This window comes from Pecten maximus, chromosome 9, assembly GCF_902652985.1.
Source record: "Pecten maximus chromosome 9, xPecMax1.1, whole genome shotgun sequence".
In the NCBI taxonomy this organism is placed as follows: domain Eukaryota; kingdom Metazoa; phylum Mollusca; class Bivalvia; order Pectinida; family Pectinidae; genus Pecten; species Pecten maximus.
The window spans coordinates 9,759,230-9,786,004 of NC_047023.1; the positions used below are offsets into that span (position 1 = coordinate 9,759,230).

The 26,775-nt window shown below is 32.3% G+C and overlaps 1 protein-coding gene across 1 annotated transcript in view; it reads left to right on the forward strand.

Annotated features, from left to right (window-relative positions):
• The first annotated feature begins 4,337 nt into the window (after positions 1-4,337).
• LOC117334897 (probable serine/threonine-protein kinase qkgA) overlaps positions 4,338-26,775 on the forward strand; it is a 29,164-nt gene continuing 6,726 nt past the window's right edge. The window contains exon 1 of the mRNA XM_033894739.1: positions 4,338-4,689. Coding sequence (XP_033750630.1) covers positions 4,338-4,689 — 352 coding nt within the window. The remainder of the gene's footprint in view (positions 4,690-26,775) is intronic.

Sequence of the window (26,775 nt, forward strand, 5' to 3'; positions counted from 1 at the left end):
ATTGTTTGTTGACAAGAATTTTGGTCTTGAACATACAACAGAGAATACTATCAAATTACGAAACGACAATCAGGAACCTAGCTTAATAAGTAACAAAAAATGCAGGAAGAACAATCAATCAGTGAAAATTAAAACTTAAATGCATCATAGAAAAAACTTCTAGAATGGCATTTAAACATTTTTTCCAAACTGAATTAAAGTATTTAAGCAACTACATATTTTCATTTTCAATATACACCAGTACAATTGTTTACAATGTCGCATTCTTTTGTATTTAATCAGTATTAAGTCTGAATTGCCTTGATAAAACATACCGATGGGAGAACAGTAAAGACATATCTATGAAGGACTTGCACAAAATATTTTTATATGAATAGTGTCTCCATCCCCCATTTGCTCATTTGAAGTTCAAACGATGTGAAATTGATTTCGTATTAGTGTTATTCCTTTTTTGTTAACTATAAATTATGTTATAGTATAGGTATAATTACAAATACGGGTACTCCAAAGACGGTAAACATGACTTTTACAGTGGACGGGGAGCCCCCATCTGGGAAATATACCACATACACGGACCAACCAATCAATTGTTTTCCCATATACTTTAGTGTTAATGTTTTGGAGTATTTCATTCAAATTCTTTAATTCAATATGACAATTATGGTTTATAACATAAGTTTAGGGTCTGATATAACACCTAATCAAAAAATGTCCATCAGCTCAAATTTTCTCCAGGGAAGCCACTTTGAAAATGGGTGAATTTCGCAGTAAAAATTCTCAAAAATCTTGAATGTTTACCTGTTAATTATTATTACCTGAAATTTTGGCAATCAATCGGATTTACGAAATTTATATCAAAATTTCTTATTGATAGCTACCTATCAGGCTACATATCTATTTTCTCGTTTTATAACATACTGGCCAATCAGTGACTGCCAGACATTTTATCCTTGGCTCAACTTTCTATACACAGGGGCTGCTTCAAACAAAAATTGTTTTCGATTTGTTGGTTGTTCCCTATACATAGTGCTATCTCATTGGCCGAATCTCGCTCCTCCTGGCTCCCCCAACGATCCTCACACAGATAGATCAATCCGCTCTTCTGGCTCTTCACCTTCTCTGATTGGCTATGGTCTAATTATATTTAGTACTCCATTACAAACAAAATACACAGATAACACAACATTTTAGTAGACGAATCCCTACAAAAATGCACTGCTCCCTTTTTATATACAACATATACATGCATATATGTACACACATTGCTTGTAACCCGGTAAACTGTCCAGCAAAATTTTATAAAAACTGTAAATGTGAGTGTAAAATTACAGCCTAATGTGAGTCAAGGAACGACTGCAGGTAATAAACAAGGCCACTGACCAAAGACCTGTTTTATCACAAATTCATGCTATAGGGTTGACAAAAGTGACAACCTTTAATTCAATTTCTAACAAAATAATCCAAAATGGACTTCATAACATATGTTATTTCATGTAAGATGTTACAGAAACGATGTGAATATTATCGTTTCTTTTATTAAAAACAAGAAGAAAAGAAAACAAAAACTCCGAACATTTTAACATTATTCGTAATCGATTCCTAGCTACGACAGATATCGCACACTCTTGTCTCAATCTGAACATACTAGAGTCAAAGTTCGTTTCTCTGGAATATCTCACATTTAACAAGATTATCAACAGGTATGTCTACGTAGTAAACCTCTTGGAATGTCACATATTATCAACGGGAATGTTAGGTAAACCACTTCAATTGGAATATCACTTTAATCATTGCTGACATAAAACCTTCCTTCTTGGTATTTTTTGGTAAAAAAATATGTCTGTCCAATGCCCCATAAGTGATCCAAGTGGTAAATGATCACAATTGATAAAACTATCAATATTCAGCCAGTCGTTTAGAAAATATAGGAGGAATTTTTGCCTAACGTTGAAAATGTCAAATCTCAGTTGATTCTGTTTCTTAACCAATGGCTAAAATGTTATGAAACTTGTTTTGTATTTGATCATAAAAAGTTAATTATTTATTTTTCCTTTGTACCTCGCGTTGTCGTTGGAAATTTATTTATTTAAATACAAAAATGTGCGCTTTATAGCAAATGGAAAATGAATGCATTCATTCATTAATTAGAAGAAAAAAAATGCCAAAAAAAATGCTTGATAAAAAGAGAATTTTATAAAATAAATAATAAACCGATAAAGGGAAAACTGCATCATCATCTCAAACAATCATTCAATATTTCAACATTTTCAGGTCACCTGTGACAAAGTCTCAAGTGACCTTTTCTAATCCCCTTTTGTCCATCGTCGTCCGTCGTCCGTCGTGCGCCGTGCGTCGTGCGTCGTCCGTCCGTAAACAATTTACATTTTCGACTTCTTCTCCAAAACCCCTTAACCAAATTCAATGAAATTTGGCAGGAAGCTTCTATGGCTAAAGGTCAAGCAAAATTGTGAATTATATGGTCCCCAACCCCAAGGGGCCTGAGGGGCGGGGCAAAAAAGGGTAAACTTGACTGAAATTTCAAAAATCTTCTTCTCTACTCTCAGATATAGTGGACTCAAACACTCTTCATAGATGGAAGGGTCTTAAGGTGTTTAAAACAATTGTGAATTTCATGACCCAGGGGTATCGGGTTTGCCCCTGGGGAGGGGGTAAACTTTACTTAAGTTTATATAGGGAAATCACATTTTGACTATAATTTGTTGGATTTCTTTTTGAATTCATTCTAACTTGATTAACATTATCAGTATGGGATAACAGATTAATGGTTACACATGATGGCCCTGACTGACCCCCAGGGGCTAATGGGCGGGGCTAAAAAGGGTCAAATTAACAAAAACTTCAAAAATCTACTTCTCTTCTCTCAGACATAGGGGAATCAAACACTCTTCATAGATGGAAGGGTCTTAATGTGCCTTTCCAAAGTTGTGAATTTCCTGACCCTGGGGTCTCAGGTTTGCCCCTGGGGAGGGGATCAACATTACTATAGTTTATATAGGGAAATCTCATTTTTTACTATTATTTGTTTGATTTCTATTGGAATTCATTCTAATTTGGTTAACATTATCAGCTTTGGATGGCCACAGGGGCTGATGGATGGGAGTGGGTCAAATAGACTGAAATTTTCAAATAGACTGAAATTTCAAAGATCCTCTCCCATGATTTTCACCATAAAAATACATGGAAAATGGAAGATGTTATTTTCCGCTTGACCCATAAGCGCGCCCATAGCGCCACCTACTTCACTTTTTGTTTACAAGCATACCTGTGTTTTTCACAGACCCATAAGTGGTATTTCTGTTTGTCACTGAGAGGTTTTCTCACGACTAGGTATTGTACATATGTTGTAGTTTAAAATGATAAACAGTTGACCATGAAAAAACAAACGAGTTTATTGCAAGATGACGTAGGAAACCAAAATTCGAACATTTTCATCAAATTCAAAATACCATTTTTAAAATCAAGCGGCAAATTCGACACGATTATATGCGAGTACTATCGATGTAAGTGTTTAAAAACATATTTGACTATCCCTTTGTATACCAGCAAAAGAAAGTCGTGCCGAATCACAGGATAAGGGCAGTAATTCAATGTTGAAAAATGAATGTTGAAAAAATGCACGGGCGATACAAGTGGTCCTTCTCGTACACACTAATACAACGTATTGATTTATTATGAAAATGATTTGATACAATGTCCATGGCTTGTATCATGTTCTACTATGTTTAACATACTTATAGTAGTTCCGTATTACGTATGATTCATCATTTTTCTCACTTGACCATCTTCGTCTTCAGTACTTCTTCAAAGCTTCTCCGTTTGCGTGTGCCACACAAAAGTTCCCTTTGCCACTTGGTCTTTTGACTACTCACCGCGAATGGTGCTCGGCGTGTTGTTATAATGGCTGTTATGTTTTACAATTATATTTAGTTCAGTTATTCTGTAGTAAACTTGTCTTTGTCTCAAATAGGAAAATGGAGAACTCCTGCGTTGGGTTGATATCGAAAATTAAGTACAACCAGGTTGGCGATGGTAAAAATCCGCGAAAAATTCAGGACTGGATGAAAGATGTTCTCCTTTCTGAAGGTGTCATACTTTCTGAATCAATAGAAGCAAAGTTCTGTCCAAAATGCTTTTTTAGATACCTCAAGAAACGTCCTGCATCCGAGAATTCCAATGAACCGGAACGGAAAAAAGCTTTCGTAGACAGTAATGAATCTGTTGACAAATCTGACACTCTGGACGGGTATCTTTCTGTAGATGATTTATACTATGCCCCTTCTTCGAACAGATAATGTAGCATTTGTCGAACTTACAACATGAAGAGTTCTAGCTGCATCAGTGAAAAAGCAAGACACCAGCTGCTTATCGAACATGAACTGTACATGCCTGAGAATTCCAGGGTGTGTTCAAGTCATCTTCTTGGGATGGATATCAGTCCTGACATTGAGCCAGTTTTGACAGGGAGGGATAAAGTTGTTAATCACGTAGCCACCAAGTCACCAGCTCTTATCAACGATTTACTCAAAATCATACAGCACTTGTCAAATAACTTGCCATCGCTTGTATTAGACTTCGACAATATGGATGATGGAGATAACCAAGCTTGGACAGGCTGGGATTGTAATCAATTCAATCAAATACACGATGCATGTTCCGAACATATGACTGGTACAAAAGCATTTTCATCTAAGAATACCCTTCTGCTGTTTTGGGTTAAACTCAAAACAGGCACATCTTTCACTCAGTTGGATTCTCTTTTCCGCATTCACAAATTAAGCGTCAGCAGAATTTTCCAGATCGTTACAGAGGCTCTAAATCAAGCCGTAGTTCCCACACATCTTGGTCCGGATCACTTGTCTAGGGCGCAAGCGTTGGGTCACAATACAGTTTTCACAAAAACATTATTCGCCAACAAAGTCACTGTAATATTAGATGGTACATATATATATGTATATATCGGGAAAAGTGAAGAACATGTTTATGAGTTTTGTGTTCCCTAACGGTTACGTTCTAGACACTGTCGGTCCATTTCTTGGTAGTGATAATGAAAACAAAATCACTGACAAGATACTTGCTTCATTACAGTCTGTCAGGTATCCTAGATGAAGATGATCAGGTTATTGTAGTCAGGGGTTTCCGAGACATTTTAGCAAACTTTCAGACGAGGGATACGAGACTCACATGCCGACATTTCTCAAACCTGGACAGAGTCAACATGATGGTATAGAGGCAAACACGGACAGGTGTATCACTAAAACAAGATGGTTGGTCGAAAGTTATCACATTCGTTTCAAGCAATTCAGTTTTTTCTTTCGCCCCAGTTCTTCTTCCAACACGACATGCTCAAAATAATATAACGTAATATAAGTTCCAAATAACACCGATTACACATGTACAGGTAAAGCGTACGTACATCCACTATTACTGGGCGCGTGAATGGTATTCACATATAGTGGTCAGTCCATTGTCCAAATCGTCGTTTCTAATACCACATTTTCGGCAAAAAGATTCTATAAAATTCCATGAGAATGTCTTGGTGGTCTTCTTCAAGATGACACATGCCAAGGTTCAAGTCCGTGATATTTGAAAAAGATGGTGTATATTGACAAAATCTACGGAGCTTTTGTTTTTAATTTCTGTGTTTTAAATTAAAAGTCTATATTACATGTAAATTTGTACACAATTCAAGTTGCCTAGTCTAGTATGTAGGCATAAGGTTATATAAGAAAATATGCAAGTGGCAAGCTATTTTTAAGACACACACTCAGACTTAAGCATAAGCTATCTAATTGTGGCAGTGTCTAATTGTGGCAGTGTTATATTCAGGAATGTCAGAATAAATGTAAAAACACATTTTGGAAGGATGTGTTTAAAGCATGGATACGGTTCAATAATTCAAATATGGTAAGGGAAAAACAGGAAAGCCTCATACTGACCATGTCATTATGGTATAATAGAAATTTAGTTATGGGAAAAAAACGATTTTTTACAAAGTTTGGTATAATGGAGGAGTAACAAGTTAATGATCTGGTAAAAAAAATCACAGTACGAGCACTTTCTATTCATTCCAAGAATTTTCTGAGATCTACCAAATAAATACTAGCTTTCTCTAATATCAGGGTGTGATTGCTGCTTTCAGAACATACTTAGCAAAGATGAACATTGCAAAACAGTTGATAGTCTACCCAATCATTCCTAATAATATATTACTACTCCTGAAAAGTGTGAAAGGGACTAAGAATTTATATAATCTGATGGTTAAAAATAGTATTATTTCTAGAGGTAGCAGAAAATGGGAGGAAGTTTTTTGAAGATGGTGAATTGAATTGGTCAGACATTTATGGAACTCCTTTTAGGGTTACAAAAAACACAAAACTACAATGGTTTCAATACAGAATAGTTCAGCCTATACTAACAACAAATGGTCTCATGTTTAAAATAGGCCTGGTGAATAGTCCAATATGTACTCTATGTAATTTAGAGCGTGAAACAATTATTCATATCTTATGGGAATGTCGAAAAACACAAAGTTTTTTGCAAAGTGTAGAAACACTACTTGATGCTCTCTTTATTCCTTTCCAATTTAATTGGTGTTTTTGTAAAAAATAGGAAAATTACAACAAAAGACTGGATAATGAAATTTTGATATACAAGACAAGGTGCTTACATAAAACATTACGTCCACATGCTCTGATTAATTCTATTAAAGATTCCTATATCTTTCAAAAATGTATTGCTCATAGCCACGGAGACCAGGTACAACGGAACTTAGACAAAGAATGGAGACACTTATTTTTTATGGTTTATTTGACATGTTTGTTGGGCAAGTCTCAATTCTAGACCGGTCTATCTCTTTTATTTTCTCTATCCTCTAGCTTCATTCGAATCTCCACCCCACCCCACCCCCCCCCCCCCCCCCCCCCCCCCCCCCCCCCCCCTCTCTCTCTCTGTCTCTCTCTCTGTCTCTCTCTCTCTCTCTCTCTGTATGTTGATGATATACTGTCATAATGTAAACGTGTGGATGATGATGATTTTCTTATTTTACTAATTATATATATACTGAAACGAAAAAGAAACGCAACTTCAAATTGTAGGTTTAATAAAATAATACTTGTGAGCATTATGTTTAAATTTCATATGTAATAGTTAATATTGAATATTGATGTAACATCCTTTAAATGTTTAGAGATTTTTAAGAACAGGTCACTTTGCTAGAAGGTCATGATTGGTAGTACCCTACGTGAATCCAAGTTGAAATGGCAGCAGTTTTGAAACCGTGCCCTAATATCGTGTGTGTCCTCCTCGAACAGTTATCACATCTCTAATTCTTTGTTGCATTGAGTTCATCAGGGCATTGACTTTCCGTATTGGAATGTTATTCCATTCTTGGACGAGTGCATTTGCTAACTGAGGGAGGGTATTTGGGGGGTTACGGCGATTTCGAATTCTTCTGTCTAATTCATCCCACAAATGCTCGATTGGGGACAGGTCGGGGCTATATGGAGGCCAATCTATAGGAACAATGTTCTGTGTCGCAAGAAAGTCTCTACAGACTCTTGCAACGTGTGGTCTCGCGTTATCTTGCTGAAAGGTTAGATGATGCTGCCTAACAAACGGCACAACATGGGGCCTAAGGATCTCATCCCGATAGCGTACGGCCGTTAAATTCCCATTGACTATCACCAAAGGCGTCTTCAAACCATGGGAGATTCCCGCCCAAACCATAACTGATCCACCCCCAAATCGGTCGTGTTCCAAAACACAGGCGTCAGCAAAACGTTCGCCTCGACGCCGGTACACACGTTGACGGCCATCTGCTCGAAATAACGTGAATCGAGATTCATCGGTGAAGAGCATAGACCTCCAACGTCTCATAGGAAAACGTCTGGGCATATGTGCCGTTGCCCATTGCATACGACGTGCTCGACGTTGCGGTGTTAGTGGTAAACCAACGTACTGTCGCCTTGCACGCAAATTAGCCTCACGCAGTCTGTTGATCACTGTTTGGGGATGAATTCGACGGTTATGATTACCAATCGTATTCCTTGCCGTTTCAGCGGCTGTTAATCTCCTGTTACGCAGGTGTGCCAACCTAAGAACCCGGTCTTGACGTCGCGACGTTACGCGTGGACGTCCTGATCTCGGCTGGTCATCGACTCTTCCTGTTGCGTTAAGACGTTAAACTAATCGACTAATAGTCGATTTGTGAACTCTGAATTGTCGAGCGACGTGAAGTTGCGTGTTCCCTGCCAGAAGCATCGCTATAGCACGTCCTCTATCAACCTTTGATAACCGTGGCATAATTGTAAAAGGAATTATTGTTTGCAAAAGTATTGGCGATGATGTGGCTCAATGTTAGTGATGAATTGATACTGGTTTGAATGAAAAAAGAACGCATATGTTTGTACAGGCACGGTTTTTGATGTTTTTACCGCGCCGGAAGTGCATAGGTCTCTAGTCACACTTGGGTGATTTTGAAGATTGGTATGGGTGTTAGGCAGGGTGCATGTTTATTTCCGCGATTTTTATACAGATATGTATATTTAATACAAAATTAATCACAATTTTCCATGTTGCGTTTCTTTTTCGTTTCAGTATATATATATATAATGATGATGATATCATAATGAATATATAAATATATATGAGGGTAATGTTGATAAGGATAAAGGATGATGCTGATGATGTTGATATCATAACAAATATATATGAATATGTTGCAAGGTGGTGGTGATGATGATGATGATGATGATGATGATGATGATGATGATGATGGTTATTTTGGTCACTATTTCTGAGATTGTTAGTGTATGTAACTGAATATTGTAAAGCATGACATGAAAATGGTGATATATCGAGTGATGATGCTGATGGTGATGATGATGATGATGATGATCACTATGTGAGATAATTAGTGCATGTAACTTTGAATGATGATGATGATGATGATGATGATGATGATGATTATGTGAAATAATTAGTGCATGTAACTGTAAAGGATGATGATGATGATGATGATGATGATGATGATGATGATCATTGTGAGATGATTAGTGCATGTTACTTATTGTATAGTATACATATGTTGATTGTGATATATTGAGTGAATGATGATGATGATGATGATGATGATGATGATGATATAAGTGCATGTAGCTGTATATCATAAATATGATGATATATCGAGTGTGGATGATGGTGATGACCAAATTACGTATGCATAGGTGTGATGACGATAGTAATTATATATTATTATACGTGAAATAATTATTAATTAGCGCATATATAAATGTAGCTTGAAAATGATGATGATGATGATGATGATGATGATGATGTAGGTATAGGTGTGGTCAATACACTATATGTTAAATAATTATGAATTAATGTGTAAGGGAATGTGTAGCATGAACAGGATGATATAGTGAATGATGATGATATCAATGATAATGAGGATATCATATATGTGATGTGATTATGATCTTATGTGCGAGTGTAAGTGTATGTGCAATATTTTGTATTTTTCTATGCTGAAAAAAACTTGAAAAATAAAATAAATACAAAAACAAATGTAGGCATAAATACATATATTTTTATTCAAATCTGTACATAGCCTGCTTGATCGAACTTTTATAGGATACATTTTTGTAATTTAACTTTTTAGTTCCAATCTGTTTTTGACTAGGTCGAGTAGCTCAACCCTGCTTTATCCCTGTAAATGCTGGATTATTGTAAAAATGTAATGTTCTTAAAAGAGTCCTAATTAATGATAACTACCTTCGTCATGTTCCTGACGGTTGTTTAACGTCTCATTTGAGAGATTTATGTCGGACGAAGATTTGTTTTTAGAATTATAGGTCCATTTTTTAACAGTTTATAACAAGACTTACAGACCCGTGTACGTTTGCTGTTCCGTCTTAAACGCAAACGCTACGGAAGTGCTACGAAAATGGTTCGGTGATGCTACGGAAATGGTATGGTAATGCTACGGAAATGCTACGGTAATGCTACGGAAAAGCTACGGTTGACGCTCACAAATAATCGACCGTTTCTGAATAAATTGTTTGGTTCTATAAAAAGCGAATCCTAGACGAAGCGAACACATAGAAACGACAGTGAAATGGTGTCTGATGGAGTGAATGTTGTATCGGGAAGTGGAAGAACGTTTTTATCAAGCTGTACTAATATAGAAAACCTCAGTATGCGAAAAATTGTACAACTTTTAGAAATATTAAGGTCATATAAGGATCTTTCAAATTTAGGAAAATTATTATTCTCGGCAACAAAAGACGATAGCATTTAATTTTAAAATATAATTATTCTCTGCACTAGAGCTGCGATCGCGTATGTGTTGTCTCTGTGTGCCCGAACTTTATTGTTTTGTTTTTATGTATTTATCTATATTTGCACTGCATTTATTCACTGTATTGTACTGATAAACCATAAGGTTTAAGTAATAAACTAATTGAATTGAAAACAACTTGTATCAAAGTGTTAATTTAGGTACAGGTAAACAGATCAAGAATTCTGAACACAGATTGACTAGGCTATGAATAGACATTCTATAGGGCTAATTGTAAAAAGGAGAAACTGACCAGGTGTGGTGATGACTTACACACCTGAGCCCGATGACATCTAATCAGGTGTATATCCATGGCCATCAGGTGAAGTTGATGGTGGTGGGAGGGGGGATTAGTACCCATGGCAACAAGCTAGGGGGACAATTAAGTCAAGTACATGTACATTTGTCTGGCAAGTCTATATGTAACAATCACTGGTACATATTACTGGTGTGTAAGCATTGACGATTTGTTTAAAAGTCTGATGTCGGATCAGAGGAAGCTTTGGCTGGGGAGGGATAAAAACTAGAAACAAGACATCAATAATTATATACAACGTACTTAAGAATATACAATGTACATGTGCAATCAGATACGTGTATATCACACGTCTGCAATGGAACGGACTCTGTGTGTTTACCTGATAATGGATAACACTCTGAAAATCTTTATTAATGGATTTGTTTTTTTATCTAACCTTCAGCTTAGTGACAATCAGTTAACCTTTGCACACTAGGAGAAGTGAGGAGTGCACGAGATTTAAGGTACCGAAGTTAACATAATTAGTGCACAATTGTTTTGGTTTTTTTTAACTTATTATCACAAAGGACATAACCCGGTTATACATTGTTTCAATATATAAAGACTTCAACAGTGTATAGTGAAGAATCTACTTTTGAAATTAATTTTGATGCTGTTTGCGATCATTTTAATCATTTACATGCTTCAATTACAACACACCAGTTTGTGTAAGAGGCCTAATAATGGCTGAATCAGGTGTACCTGAACTTCATGTAAATATTTTGTCAGGCAAAATATTAATATTTAATTTTTTTATTGAATGTTAATTAACTAAATTTTCTTTTACATTGTTATTCTAAACTTGAAGGTTTCTTTTACAGTACAATTCATCTATATGATATTATACATTGCATGTTCTGTCGACAGATCTTGAGACATGTACATGCCCAGACTACATGTACATTACATTGAAGCCAAGCATCTAGGAAAGGCCTGTTGCCAATGGCCAACTGGGCGCAATATGCAACCCCACAGCCTTGAGGACATGCATCCTATTACACCTTACCTGTTAGATGCTGATTAGTCTAGCTCTTTTGTGTCTGGCACATGGTATACCTGGCCAAGTGACCTGTCCCCAATTAACCCCCGGGGTCCAATTATGGCTCATTCTCACTGAGCCAACATACAGAAATTTACCTGTATTACCAGGCCGACATGTCAAATTTCACACCTGAGCGAGTTAAAACTATAGCAGTAGCATGTTCTTACTTTCATGAAAGAAAATATGAAAATGTCAAGTTGAAAATGGCTTATAAAATAATGATTCAAATGAATTTATGTAGGCAACTTATCATAACAAATCTTAGATATTTACGGTAAAAACCGAAATTGATTAAGTCTACATATATCATGAAACCATCATCTCAATAGTTTAAATTACAAATGTATGCTTTTAATAATAGAAGTATTAACAAATGTCTTTAATGACTGTTAAAGAGGCTTGCCCGCAGAGAGATCAGAAAAATTGGCTAATAGAAAAAGATTTTTTACACATGATAGATTGTTGGAATTGTTGAGTTTTTCATTTTATTTTCCTTATAAAACGCTGAAAAGTGATATTAAAACCTCATTTTTAAATATTATCTATTTAATCGCAACCCGCAAAAAAATCCCCGCTATAAAGTGGAGTCTAATTTGATTGACACATCAAGGAAACAAGCACGTGCACAGTGACGCACAGTGATAACTTCAAAGGCAGCGGCGATTTACAAAGAAGATTTGCCGTTATATTCCATACATTTCCCTCTCAGGTTGAGTTTTAAAACGTCTTTCAAATACATATTCTGTAATTTACCGGTCCGTCTGCGGGTAAGCCTCTTTAATAAAATCTGTGTATATGTGTGAGGGTGTGTGTGTTTGGTTTTTTTTTTTGGTTTTTTTTTGTTTTTTTTACAAATAACAATTTTAGAAAAGACACCTAAGGAAATATTTTTTGTGCATACCAATAATTATAAAGGTCTATCAAACTAACAGCGGATGTGTTTCTAAATGAAGTAAAGCAACGCTGCCACGAAGAAAAGTTTTTGTTATTCCAACTTTGACGAGGTATTCGGCGAACTCCGCGATAGAGACTTTGATGATGATGTTAGTGTGATGATTAAAAAAATATCTGTATGATACCATTGCTGAACCCTACGCGATTCAAATGATTCACCCATCTTTTACATTTTTTCAAAACTTTCCTTTTTGCCGATGATGTCAAATTTTGTAAAGCAGCACGTTATTCAAGACTGTGAACTCCTATCCTATATTGACAGAGCCTATGACTGGTGTAAAACTTTGAAATATACGTTTAATATAAAGAAATATAATTATATAACGTTTAGCAAAAAAGATATACAATCTTTAATCTTAGGAATCTCTAAAGAAAGAAACACATGCTAAAGACTTGGGTGTATGGCTCACTCCGAAACTTTTTATTACATGTTAGGTAAGTGGCTGGTAAGGTCATGCCAATCTACATATTTGGATTTTCAAAATGTTATTCGCTCTCTGTACATTAATGCAGACAGTTAGATTACTGCTTTGAAATATGGTCACCATATCAAGCAACACTCGTACACCAGATTGAAGTTGTACAGTTTTTTGGGTTTTTTTATTTATCTTTTTTTTAATTTCTGGGTTTTAAATCAAAATTAAACGATAATAGTCTATATTAGATGTAAATTTGTACACAATTAAACCTACCTAGTCTGGTATGTATGCATTAATACATATATTTTTATTCAAATCTCTACATAGCCTGCTTGATCGAACTTTTACAGGATAATTTAACCTTTTTGTTCCACATCTGTTTTTGACTAGGTCGAGTAGCTCAACCCTGCTTTATCCCCGTAATTGCTGGATTATTGTAAGAAATTGTAATGTTCTTAAAAGAGTCCTAATTAATTTTAACTACCTTCGTCATGTTCCTGACAGTTTGTTAACGTCTCACTTGAGAGATTAATGTCCGACGAAGATTTGTTTTCAGAATTAGGTCTCATTTTTACTGTTCATAACAAGACTTACTTGATTGTCTGGATGATTTCTACCGTATTTGCTTTTATGTACATGTAATTTATTTACTCTTGTTATACTTTATCAGAGACATATACTCGTATATATATCACATTTGAATTACTTCTTTGCCCCATATAATCATGACAAGTAATTCGTATCCTTCATACATTTATGTGAGGATCCAGTGTTATCTGGATTATACTGTTTATATTACGTCTTTGACCCATATCACATATGTGATATATACATCTCTGATGTTATCAATTTGTTATCAATTCTGTGATTAGTCCTTTGGGTTTTAAAATTGAATTAAATAATAAATAACTCCATAGATCACGATGACATTCTCATTAAAGTTGGACGTTTTATGAAGCAGTCTATAGCCTTACTTGTAGGTCATGATTATCTCTTATTGTTCTACCTTTCACACCTAGTGTCACTTGGTTCACAAAATACCTTACCTTTAGTTTACCTGTATACAACGTTGGTTGTTTGAATCATTGCTGACAATTAAGTCTAACTACCCTAGTTTACCTGTGTGATACTGTCTGGGCCGTTTGTACCCTATACATGTAGCCTGGCCAGTGCATATTATATGTAACTGTTTTAAAGGTTAGACTATAGCAAAGTAAAGGAAATATTGTTTTTTTGACACGATCTTCATTTTTCTTTCAATCGTAATGCGTCGACTACTACTAGGATCCGCCATTTTTTATCACACTAAGTTCGATGGAACATGTGACTTGACTTGTTTTTTGTGAGAGTGTTATTTTTTCTGTACAAAGATACAGACAGATGTATAGCCGTATCTGTTTAATTCTCACCTCCTTATGAAATTATTTGCTGTCGCTACAATTCTTTTTGGACGTTCGGTTAGTATATTTAACTAAATTCGTTTCGATAAAAAATACACCCCGCAAAAATTTCTACCGAACGGTTATGAGACGGTCTACGAGTGAATAAAAGTAAACGCAAATGTTACGGTAATGCTATGGTGAGTGGACGCTTACGGTACAGTAATGGTACGGAAAGGGTACGGTAATACTACGAAAGTGCTACGGAAATGGTAAGGAAGTGCTACGGTTATGCTACGGAAATGGTACGGAAGTGCTACGGAAAGGCCACGCTTAAATCGGAACTGCGAACGGGGGTCTGTAATGCATTTAAAACCAATGGGTGAACATTAAAGAGATAAAAACATATGTTTTTTTCCTAAAAGCACATTGCATTTTTTTTACACGTATGTGTCCTTGTATAGCAATTTGAAAACGAACACATCTTTACTAAATCCTTTTTTATTCTTCTTTTTTTCTTTTTTCAATATTCACCAGTTTAAATATTTACATTTCCTTATGGATTTGATGAAGTTTTATTCCTTTATCATATTGTCCTTTAAAGACATTTTGCTATCTACAAATTTCACTATATATAAGTTTGTTCTGTTTGACAATGTCTTTGTTTGGATATTGACTCATAATGTCATGGATATGATTTCATTATTTTCTTATTTCTCTTGTGATATTTTCCTTTTCTACATTTCAAATCATATTGAAATAGTACTAACACCATTGCAATATTTCCAATTTGTTAGATAGCTTAAATAGTGTGTTCCGGACAAATGTACGTAACTAATCATGTTAATTATTAAGTTAAGAAGATACAGATAGAATAAGTTTTCTAGCTGTAACTTTGTCATTTAACAGTACAAAAGAAAAATCCATCGGAATTTCTGATGAAATCGTTTACAATTGAACACATCATGTCATTGTGAGAAAAGTATTGATATCATCCATCTTCAGTGATATATTTTTGATTGATGAGATCGAAATTTTCCAATGCCGAAATAATCATTCAGGTATAATATGAATATGTTTTAGCGACATTAATGAGTTCAATCAGATCCTTGTTAATAATTATCTAATGAATGATATCCATGTGTATTTTTGATGTAAATTTTATGTTTCGATCTTTTTCATTCCTCACTGGATGTGCCTGGATCTGAAAACAGGACGTAAGTAATAATTTATTGATACTACAGAGAGTTGATTGATTTACTTGATTCCCTGGATATATTGACCACAATCAATCAAACTACCAATTTTAACGAGTCGTTTATGAAATATCGGTAGGATTTTCTTCAAGCGTTAAATATGCCACATATCAGTGTATGTTATTCTGGGGTTTTTTTTATCAATGCCTTCAACATAATGAAATGTATTTCTTATTTTATCAGTAAAGACCAAAAACTGCATTAATAATGCAATTGAAACCAATGGGAAAACATTACAGTGATGAATAAATATGATTTTTTCCTTAACTCACGTTCTAATTTTTTATTCTTTTTTTTTTTACACATATGTTTGCTTGTATAGCAATTTCAAAACGAACACATCTTTAATCAATCCTTTCTTTTTTTCTTCTTTCTTTTTTCAATATCGCCAGTTTAAATATTTACATTGCCTTATAGAATTGATCATGTTTTATTCCTTTATCATATTGTCCTCTAAAGACATTTTGCTATCTACAAATTTCACTATATATAAGTTTGTTCTGTTTGACAATGTCTTTGTTAGGATATTGACTCATTATGTCATGGATATGATTTCATTATTTTCTTATTTCTCTTGTGATATTTTCCTTTTCTACATTTCAAATCATATTGAAATAGTACTAACACCATTGCAATATTTCCAATTTGTTAGATAGCTTAAATAGTGTGTTCCGGACAAATGTACGTAACTAATCATGTTAATTATTAAGTTAAGAAGATACAGATAGAATAAGTTTTCTAGCTGTAACTTTGTCATTTAACAGTACAAAAGAAAAATCCATCGGAATTTCTGATGAAATCGTTTACAATTGAACACATCATGTCATTGTGAGAAAAGTATTAATATCATCCATCTTCAGTGATATATTTTTGATTGATGAGATCGAAATTTTCCAATGCCGAAATAATCATTCAGGTATAATATGAATATGTTTTAGCGACATTAATGAGTTCAATCAGATCCTTGTTAATAATTATCTAATGAATGATATCCATGTGTATTTTTGATGTAAATTTTATGTTTCGATCTTTTTCATTCCTCACTGGATGTGCCTGGATCTGAAAACAGGACGTAAGTAATACTTTATTGATACTACAGAGAGTTGATTGATTTACTTGATTCCCTGGATATATTGACCACAATCAATCAAACTACCAATTTTAACGAGTCGTTTATGAAATATCGGTAGGATTTATTCAAGCGCTTAAATATGTCACATATCAGTTTATATTATACTGTTTCTTAATCAATGCCTTCAACATAATGAAATGTATTTCTTATTTTATCAGTAAAGACCAAAAACTGCATTAATAATGCAATTGAAACCAATGGGAAAACATTACAGTGATGAATAAATATGATTTTTTCCTTAACTCACGTTCTAATTTTTTATTCTTTTTTTTTTTACACATATGTTTGCTTGTATAGCAATTTGAAAACGAACACATCTTTAATCAATCCTTTCTTTTTTTCTTCTTTCTTTTTTCAATATCGCCAGTTTAAATATTTACATTGCCTTATAGAATTGATCATGTTTTATTCCTTTATCATATTGTGCTCTAAAGACATTTTGCTATCTACAAATTTCACTATATATAAGTTTGTTCTGTTTGACAATGTCTTTGTTTGGATATTGACTCATTATGTCATGGATATGATTTCATTATTTTCTTATTTCTCTTGTGATATTTTCCTTTTCTACATTGCAAATCATATTGAAATAGTACTAACACCATTGCAATATTTCCAATTTGTTAGATAGCTTAAATAGTGTGTTCCGGACAAATGTACGTAACTAATCATGTTAATTATTAAGTTAAGAAGATACAGATAGAATAAGTTTTCTAGCTGTAACTTTGTCATATAACAGTGCAAAAGAAAAATCCATCATGATTTCTGATGAAATCGTTTACAATTGAACTCATCATGTCATTGTAAGAAAAGTATTGATATCATCCATCTTTAGTGATATATTTTTGATTGATGAGATCGAAATTTTCCAATGCCGAAATAATCATTCAGGTATAATATGCATATGTTTTAGCGACATTAATGAGTTCAATCAGATCCTTGTTAATAATTATCTAATGAATGATATCCATGTGTATTTTTGATGTAAATTTTATGTTTCGATCTTTTTCATTTCTCACTGGATGTGCCTGGATCTGAAAACAGGACGTAAGTAATACTTTGTTGATACTACAGAGAGTTGATTGATTTACTTGATTCCCTGGATATATTGACCACAATCAATCAAACTACCAATTTTAACGAGTCGTTTATGAAATATCGGTAGGATTTTCTTCAAGCGTTAAATATGCCACATATCAGTGTATGTTATTCTGGGTTTTTTTTTTATCAATGCCTTCAACATAATGAAATGTATTTCTTATTTTATCAGTAAAGACCAAAAACTGCATTAATAATGCAATTGAAACCAATGGGAAAACATTACAGTGATGAATAAATATGATTTTTTCCTTAACTCACGTTCTAATTTTTTATTCTTTTTTTTTTACACATATGTTTGCTTGTATAGCAATTTCAAAACGAACACATCTTTAATCAATCCTTTCTTTTTTTCTTCTTTCTTTTTTCAATATTCACCAGTTTAAATATTTACATTGCCTTATAGAATTGATCATGTTTTATTCCTTTATCATATTGTCCTTTAAAGACATTTTGCTATCTACAAATTTCACTATATATAAGTTTGTTCTGTTTGACAATGTCTTTGTTTGGATATTGACTCATTATGTCATGGATATGATTTCATTATTTTCTTATTTCTCTTGTGATATTTTCCTTTTCTACATTGCAAATCATATTGAAATAGTACTAACACCATTGCAATATTTCCAATTTGTTAGATAGCTTAAATAGTGTGTTCCGGACAAATGTACGTAACTAATCAATTAATTATTAAGTTAAGAAGATACAGATAGAATAAGTTTTCTAGCTGTAACTTTGTCATTTAACAGCACAAAAGAAAAATCCATCAGAATTTCTGATGAAATCGTTTACAATTGAACACATCATGTCATTGTGAGAAAAGTATTGATATCATCCATCTTCAGTGATATATTTTTGATTGATGAGATCGAAATTTTCCAATGCCGAAATAATCATTCAGGTATAATATGCATATGTTTTAGCGACATTAATGAGTTCAATCAGATGCTTGTTAATAATTATTTGATGAATGATATCCATGTGTATTTTTGATGTAAATTTTATGTTTCGATCTTTTTCATTCCTCACTGGATTTGCCTGGATCTGAAAACAGAACGTAAGTAATAATTTATTGATACTACAGAGAGTTGATTGATTTACGTGATTCCCTGGATATATTGACCACAATCAATCAAACTACCAATGTTTAACAAGTCGTTTATGAAATATTGGTAGGATTTTCTTCCAGCGCTAAATATGTCAAATATCAGTGTATGTTATTCTGTTTCTTAATCAATGCCTTCAACATAATGAAATGTATTTCTTATTTTATCAGTCAAAAGACCAAAAACTGCATTAATAATGCATTTGAAACCAATGGGAAAACATTAAAGAGATAAATAAATATGATTTTTTCCTTAACTCACGTTGTATTTTTCTATTATTTTTTTCCCACACATATGTGTGCTTGTATAGCAATTTGAAAACGAACACATCTTTAATAAATCATTTCTTTTCTTCTTTTTGCTTTTTTCAATATTCACCAGTTTAAATATTTACATTGCCTTATGGATTTGATCATGTTTTATTCCTTTATCATATTGTCCTCTAAAGACATTTTGCTATCTACAAATTTCACTATATATAAGTTTGTTCTGTTTGACAATGTCTTTGTTTGGATATTGACTCATAATGTCATGGATATGATTTCATTATTTTCTTATTTCTCTTGTGATATTTTCCTTTTCTACATTGCAAATCATATTGAAATAGTACTAACACCATTGCAATATTTCCAATTTGTTAGATAGCTTAAATAGTGTGTTCCGGACAAATGTACGTAACTAATCATGTTAATTATTAAGTTAAGAAGATACAGATAGAATAAGTTTTCTAGCTGTAACTTTGTCATATAACAGTACAAAAGAAAAATCCATCATAATTTCTGATGAAATCGTTTACAATTGAACTCATCATGTCATTGTGAGAAAAGTATTGATATCATCCATCCTCAGTGATATAAATTTTTGATTGATGGGATCGAAATTTTCCAATGCCGAAATAATCATTCAGGTATAATATGAATATGTTTTAGCGACATTAATGAGTTCAATCAGATCCTTGTTAATAATTATCTAATGAATGATATCCATGTGTATTTTTGATGTAAATTTTATGTTTCGATCTTTTTCATTCCTCACTGGATATGCCTGGATCTGAAAACAGAACGTAAGTAATAATTTATTGATACTACAGAGAGTTGATTGATTTACTTCATTACCTGGATATATTGACCACAATCAATCAAACTACCAATGTTTAACCAGTCGTTTATGAAATATCGGTAGGATTTTCTTAAAGGGTTCAATATGTCAAATATCAGTTTATATTATTCTGTTTCTTAATCAATGCCTTCAACATAATGAAATGTATTTCTTATTTTATCAGTAAAGACCAAAAACTGCATTAATAATGCAATTGAAACCAATGGGAAAACATTACAGTGATGAATAAATATGATTTTTTCCTTAACTCACGTTCTAATTTTTTATTCTTTTTTTTTTACACATGTTTGCTTGTATAGCAATTTCAAAACGAACACATCTTTAATCAATCCTTTCTTTTTTTCTTCTTTCTTTTTTCAATATCGCCAGTTTAAATATTTACATTGCCTTATAGAATTGATCATGTTTTATTCCTTTATCATAAAACCTCCTATTAAAACATTTTGCTATCTGCAAATTTCACTATATATAAGTTTGTTCTGTTTGACAATGTCTTTGTTAAGATATTGACTCATTATGTCATGGATATGATTTCATTATTTTCTTATTTCTCTTGTGATATTTTCCTTTTCTACATTGCAAATCATATTGAAATAGTACTAACACCATTGCAATATTTCCAATTTGTTAGATAGCTTAAATAGTGTGTTCCGGACAAATGTACGTAACTAATCATGTTAATTATTAAGTTAAGAAGATACAGATAGAATAAGTTTTCTAGCTGTAACTTTGTCATATAACAGTACAAAAGAAAAATCGATCATAATTTCTGATGAAATCGTTTCCAATTGAACTCATCATGTCATTGTGAGAAAAGTATTGATATCATCCATCCTCAGTGATATAAATTTTTGATTGATGGGATCGAAATTTTCCAATGCCGAAATAATCATTCAGGTATAATATGAATATGTTTTAGCGACATTAATGAGTTCAATCAGATGCTTGTTAATAATTATCTAATGAATGATATCCATGTGTATTTTTGATGTAAATTTTATGTTTCGATCTTTTTCATTCCTCACTTGATTTGCCTGGATCTGAAAACAGCGGGTAAGTAATAATTTATTGATACTACAGAGAGTTGATTGATTTACGTGATTCCCTGGATATATTGACCACAATCAATCAAACTACCAATGTTTAACAAGTCGTTTATGAATTATTGGTAGGAGTTTAATTCCAGCGCTAAATATGTCAAATCTCAGTGTATATTATTCTGTTTCTTAATCAATGCCTTCAACATAATAAAATGTATTTCTTATTTTATCAGTAAAGACCTAAAACTGCATTAATAATGCATTTGAAACCAATGGGAAAACATTAAAGAGATAAATAAATATTAATTTTTCCTTAACTCACGTTGTATTTTTCTATTATTTTTTTCCCACACATATGTGTGCTTGTATAGCAATTTGGAAACGAACACATCTTTAATAAATCATTTCTTTTCTTTTTTCTTTTTTCAATATTCACAAGTTTAAATATTTACATTGCCTGATGGATTTGATCATGTTTTATTCCTTTATCATATTGTCCTCTAAAGACATTTTGCTATCTACAAATTTCACTATATATAAGTTTGTTCTGTTTGACAATGTCTTTGTTAAGATATTGACTCATTATGTCATGGATATGATTTCATTATTTTCTTATTTCTCTTGTGATATTTTCCTTTTCTACATTGCAAATCATATTGAAATAGTACTAACACCATTGCAATATTTCCAATTTGTTAGATAGCTTAAATAGTGTGTTCCGGACAAATGTACGTAACTAATCACGTTAATTATTAAGTTAAGAAGATACAGATAGAATAAGTTTTCTAGCTGTAACTTTGTCATATAACAGTACATAAGAAAAATCGATCATAATTTCTGATGAAATCGTTTCCAATTGAACTCATCATGTCATTGTGAGAAAAGTATTGATATCATCCATCCTCAGTGATATAAATTTTTGATTGATGGGATCGAAATTTTCCAATGGCGAAATAATCATTCAGGTATAATATGCATATGTTTTAGCGACATTAATGAGTTCAATCAGATCCTTGTTAATAATTATTTGATGAATGATATACATGTGTATTTTTTATGTAAATTTTATGTTTCGATCTTTTTCATTCCTCACTTGATTTGCCTGGATCTAAAAACAGAACGTAAGTAATAATTTATTGATACTACAGAGAGTTGATTGATTTACGTGATTCCCTGGATATATTGACCACAATCATTCAAACTACCAATGTTTAACCAGTTGTTTATGAAATATTGGTAGGTTTTCTTTCAGCGCTAAATATGTCAAATCTCAGTGTATATTATTCTGTTTCTTAATCAATGCCTTCAGGATAATGAAATGTATTTCTCATTTTATCACTAAAGACCAAAAACTGCATTAATAATGCATTTGAAACCAATGGGAAAACATTAAAGAGATAAATAAATATGAATTTTTCCTTAACTCACGTTGTATTTTTTTTTACACATATGTGTGCTTGTACAGCAATTGGAAACGAACACATCTTTAATCCAATGTTTAACCAGTCGTTTAGGAAATATAGGTAGGGATTTCATCAAGTGCTAAATATGTCAAATACCAGTTTATGTTATTGTTTCTTAATCAATGCCTTCAACATAATGAAATGTATTTCTTATTTCATCTGTAAAGACCAAAAACTGCATTGATAATGCATTTGAAACGAATGGGAAAACATTAAAGAGATAAATTGATATGAATTTTTCCTTATCTCACGTTGTATTTTTCTATTATTTTTTTCCCACACATATGTGTGCTTGTATAGCAATTTGAAAACGAACACATCTTTAATCAATCCTTTCTTTTTTTCTTCTTTCTTTTTTCAATATTCGCCAGTTTAAATATTTACATTGCCTTATAGAATTGATCATGTTTTATTCCTTTATCATAAAACCTCCTATTAAAACATTTTGCTATCTGCAAATTTCACTATATATAAGTTTGTTCTGTTTGACAATGTCTTTGTTAAGATATTGACTCATTATGTCATGGATATGATTTCATTATTTTCTTATTTCTCTTGTGATATTTTCCTTTTCTACATTGCAAATCATATTGAAATAGTACTAACACCATTGCAATATTTCCAATTTGTTAGATAGCTTAAATAGTGTGTTCCGGACAAATGTACGTAACTAATCATGTTAATTATTAAGTTAAGAAGATACAGATAGAATAAGTTTTCTAGCTGTAACTTTGTCATATAACAGTACAAAAGAAAAATCCATCATAATTTCTGATGAAATCGTTTACAATTGAACTCATCATGTCATTGTGAGAAAAGTATTGATATCATCCATCTTCAGTGATATATTTTTGATTGATGAGATCGAAATTTTCCAATGCCGAAATAATCATTCAGGTATAATATGCATATGTTTTAGCGACATTAATGAGTTCAATCAGATGCTTGTTAATAATTATTTGATGAATGATATCCATGTGTATTTTTGATGTAAATTTTATGTTTCGATCTTTTTCATTCCTCACTGGATTTGCCTGGATCTGAAAACAGCGAGTAAGTAATAATTTATTGATACTACAGAGAGTTGATTGATTTACTTGATTCCCTGGATATATTGACCACAATCAATCAAACTAGCAATGTTTAACAAGTCGTTTATGAAATATCGGTAGGAGTTTATTCCAGCGCTAAATATGTCAAATCTCAGTGTATATTATTATGTTTCTTAATCAATGCCTTCAACCTAATGAAATGTATTTCTTATTTTATCAGTAAAGACCAAAAACTGCATTAATAATGCATTTGAAACCAATGGGAAAACATTAAATAAATAAATAAATATGAATTTTTCCTTAACTCACGTTGTATTTTTTTTTTTTTTTTTTTTTTTTACACATATGTGTGCTTGTACAGCAATTTGGAAACGAACACATCTTTAATAAGTAATAATTTATTGATACTACAGAGAGTTGATTGATTTACTTGATTCCCTTGATATAGATATATTGACCCCAATTAATAAAAGTTCCAATGTTTAACCAGTCGTTTATGAGATATAGGTAGGATTTTCATCAAGTGCTAAATATGTCAAATACCAGTTTATGTTATTGTTTCTTAATCAATGCCTTAAACATAATGAAATGTATTTCTTATTTCATATGTAAAGACCAAAAACTGCATTGATAATGCCTTTGAAACGAATGGGAAAACATTAAAGAGATAAATTGATATGAATTTTTCCTTATCTCACGTTGTATTTTTTTTTATTTGTGTTAACACATACATGTATGTATGTTTGCGTAGCAATTTGAAAACAAACACATCTTTAATAAATCCTTTCAATTTTCCTCTTTCTTTCTTTTTTCAATATTCACCAGTTTAAATATTAACGTTGTCTTATGGATTTGATCATGTTTTATTCTTTTATCATACTGTCCTTTAAAAACATTTTGCTATCTACAAATTTCACTATATATACGTTTTCTCTGTTTAACAATGTCTTTGTTTGGATATTGACTCATAATGTCATGGATATGATTTCATTTATTTCTTATTTCTCTTGTGTTATTTTCCTTTTTAACATTGGAAATCATATTAAAATAGTACTAGCACCTTTGTAATATTTCCAATTTGTTAGATAACATAGATAGTGTTTTCCGGACAAATGTATGTAATTAACCATGTTAATTGTTAAGTTAAGAGGCTACAGATAGAATACGTTTTCTCGCTGTAACTTTGTCACATAACAGTACAGAAGAAAAATCCTCAATAATTTCTGATAAAATCGTCTCCAATTGAACTCAACATGTCATTGTGAGAAATGTATTGATATCATCCCTCCTCAGTGATATACATTTTTGATTGATGAGATCGAAATTGTCAAATGCCGAAATAATCTTTCAGGTATAATATGCATATGTTTTAGTGACATTAATGAGTTAAATCAGATGATTGTAAAAATTATCTAATGAATGATATCCGTGTGCATTTTTGATGTAAATTCTATGTTTCGATCTTTTTCATTCCCCACTGGATTTGCCTGGATCTGAAAAAAGGGAGTAAGTAATAATTCGTTGATATTACAAAGAGTTGATTGATTTACTTGATTCCCTGGATAGATATATTGACCTCAATTAATAAAACTTCCAATGTTTAAGCAGTCGTTTATGAAATATCGGTAGGATTTTCTTCAAGGGCTGAATATGTCAAATATCAATGTATGTTATTTTGTTTCTTAATCAATGCCTTCAACATTATGAAATGTATTTCCTATTTTATCAGTAAAAACCAAAAACTGCATTAATAATGCATTTGAAACCAAAGGGAAAACATTAAAGAGATAAATAAATATTGATTTTTCCTTAACTTGCATTGTCAATTTGTCTTGATTTTTTATACATATGTTTGCTTGTACTGCAATTTGAAAACGAACACATCTTTAATAAATCCTTTCTTTTTTCTTCTTTTTTTTCTTTTTTTTCAATATTCAACAGTTTAAATATTTACATTGCCTAATGGATTTGATCATGTTTTATTCCTTGATCATATTGTCCTTTAAAAACATTTTGCTATCTACAAATTTCACTATGTATAAGTTTGTTCTGTTTGACAATGTGTTTGTTTGGATATTGACTCATAATGTCATGGATATGATTTCATGAATTTTTTATTTCTCTTGTGTTATTTTCCTTCCCTATATTGCAAATCATTTTGAAATAGTACTAACACCTTTGAAATATTTCCAATTTGTTAGATAGCTTAAATAGTTTGTCCCGGACAAAAGTACGTAATTGATCATGTTAATTATTAAGTTAAGAAGATACAGATAGAATAAGTTTTCTCGTTGTACCTTTGTCTCATAACAGTACAGAAGAACAGTCCATCATAATTTCTGATGAAATCGTTTCCAATTGAACTCATCATGTCATTGTGGGAAAAGTATTGATATCATCCCTCCTCAGTGATATAAATTTTTGATTGATGAGATCGACATTTTACAATGCCGAAATAATCATTCAGGTATAATATGCATATGATTTAGTGACATTAATGAGTCAAATCAGATGATGATGAATACTCATTTAATAAATGATATCAATGTCCAATTTTTATGTCAATTTGCTGTTTCTCTCTTTTCATTTTCCCCGAATCTGTCTGGATCTAGAAATAGTGAATAAGTAATAATTTATTGATACAACAGAGAGCTGATTAGTTGATAAACTACCAATTTATGAAGAATTTTGAAACCATACATCAGACATTTCTTAGTAGTTTTTTTATGGTTTTAGGTCAAAACAAAACAACAGATACAACCATCTGATAATGGAACCGTAATACTAAGTCTATTTCAATTAGAAACAAACAATGCATAAACCAAGCAATGCTAAAAATAACAAAAACAGCGCGACACATTTGCCCTTCATATGTAAAGCAATCAAATAGAATAACAAGGAAGGCAGACACCCGCCAAAAGTCTTAAGATTATTACGAGGGTGGAAATGAAAGGTGATGTAGATGAACTAAAGGTCACAAGTAATGCCGTAAAGCAAACAAGCATTATCGAAATACAGCAGTGTGATCACGAAACATCAATTCTAAACATAGTA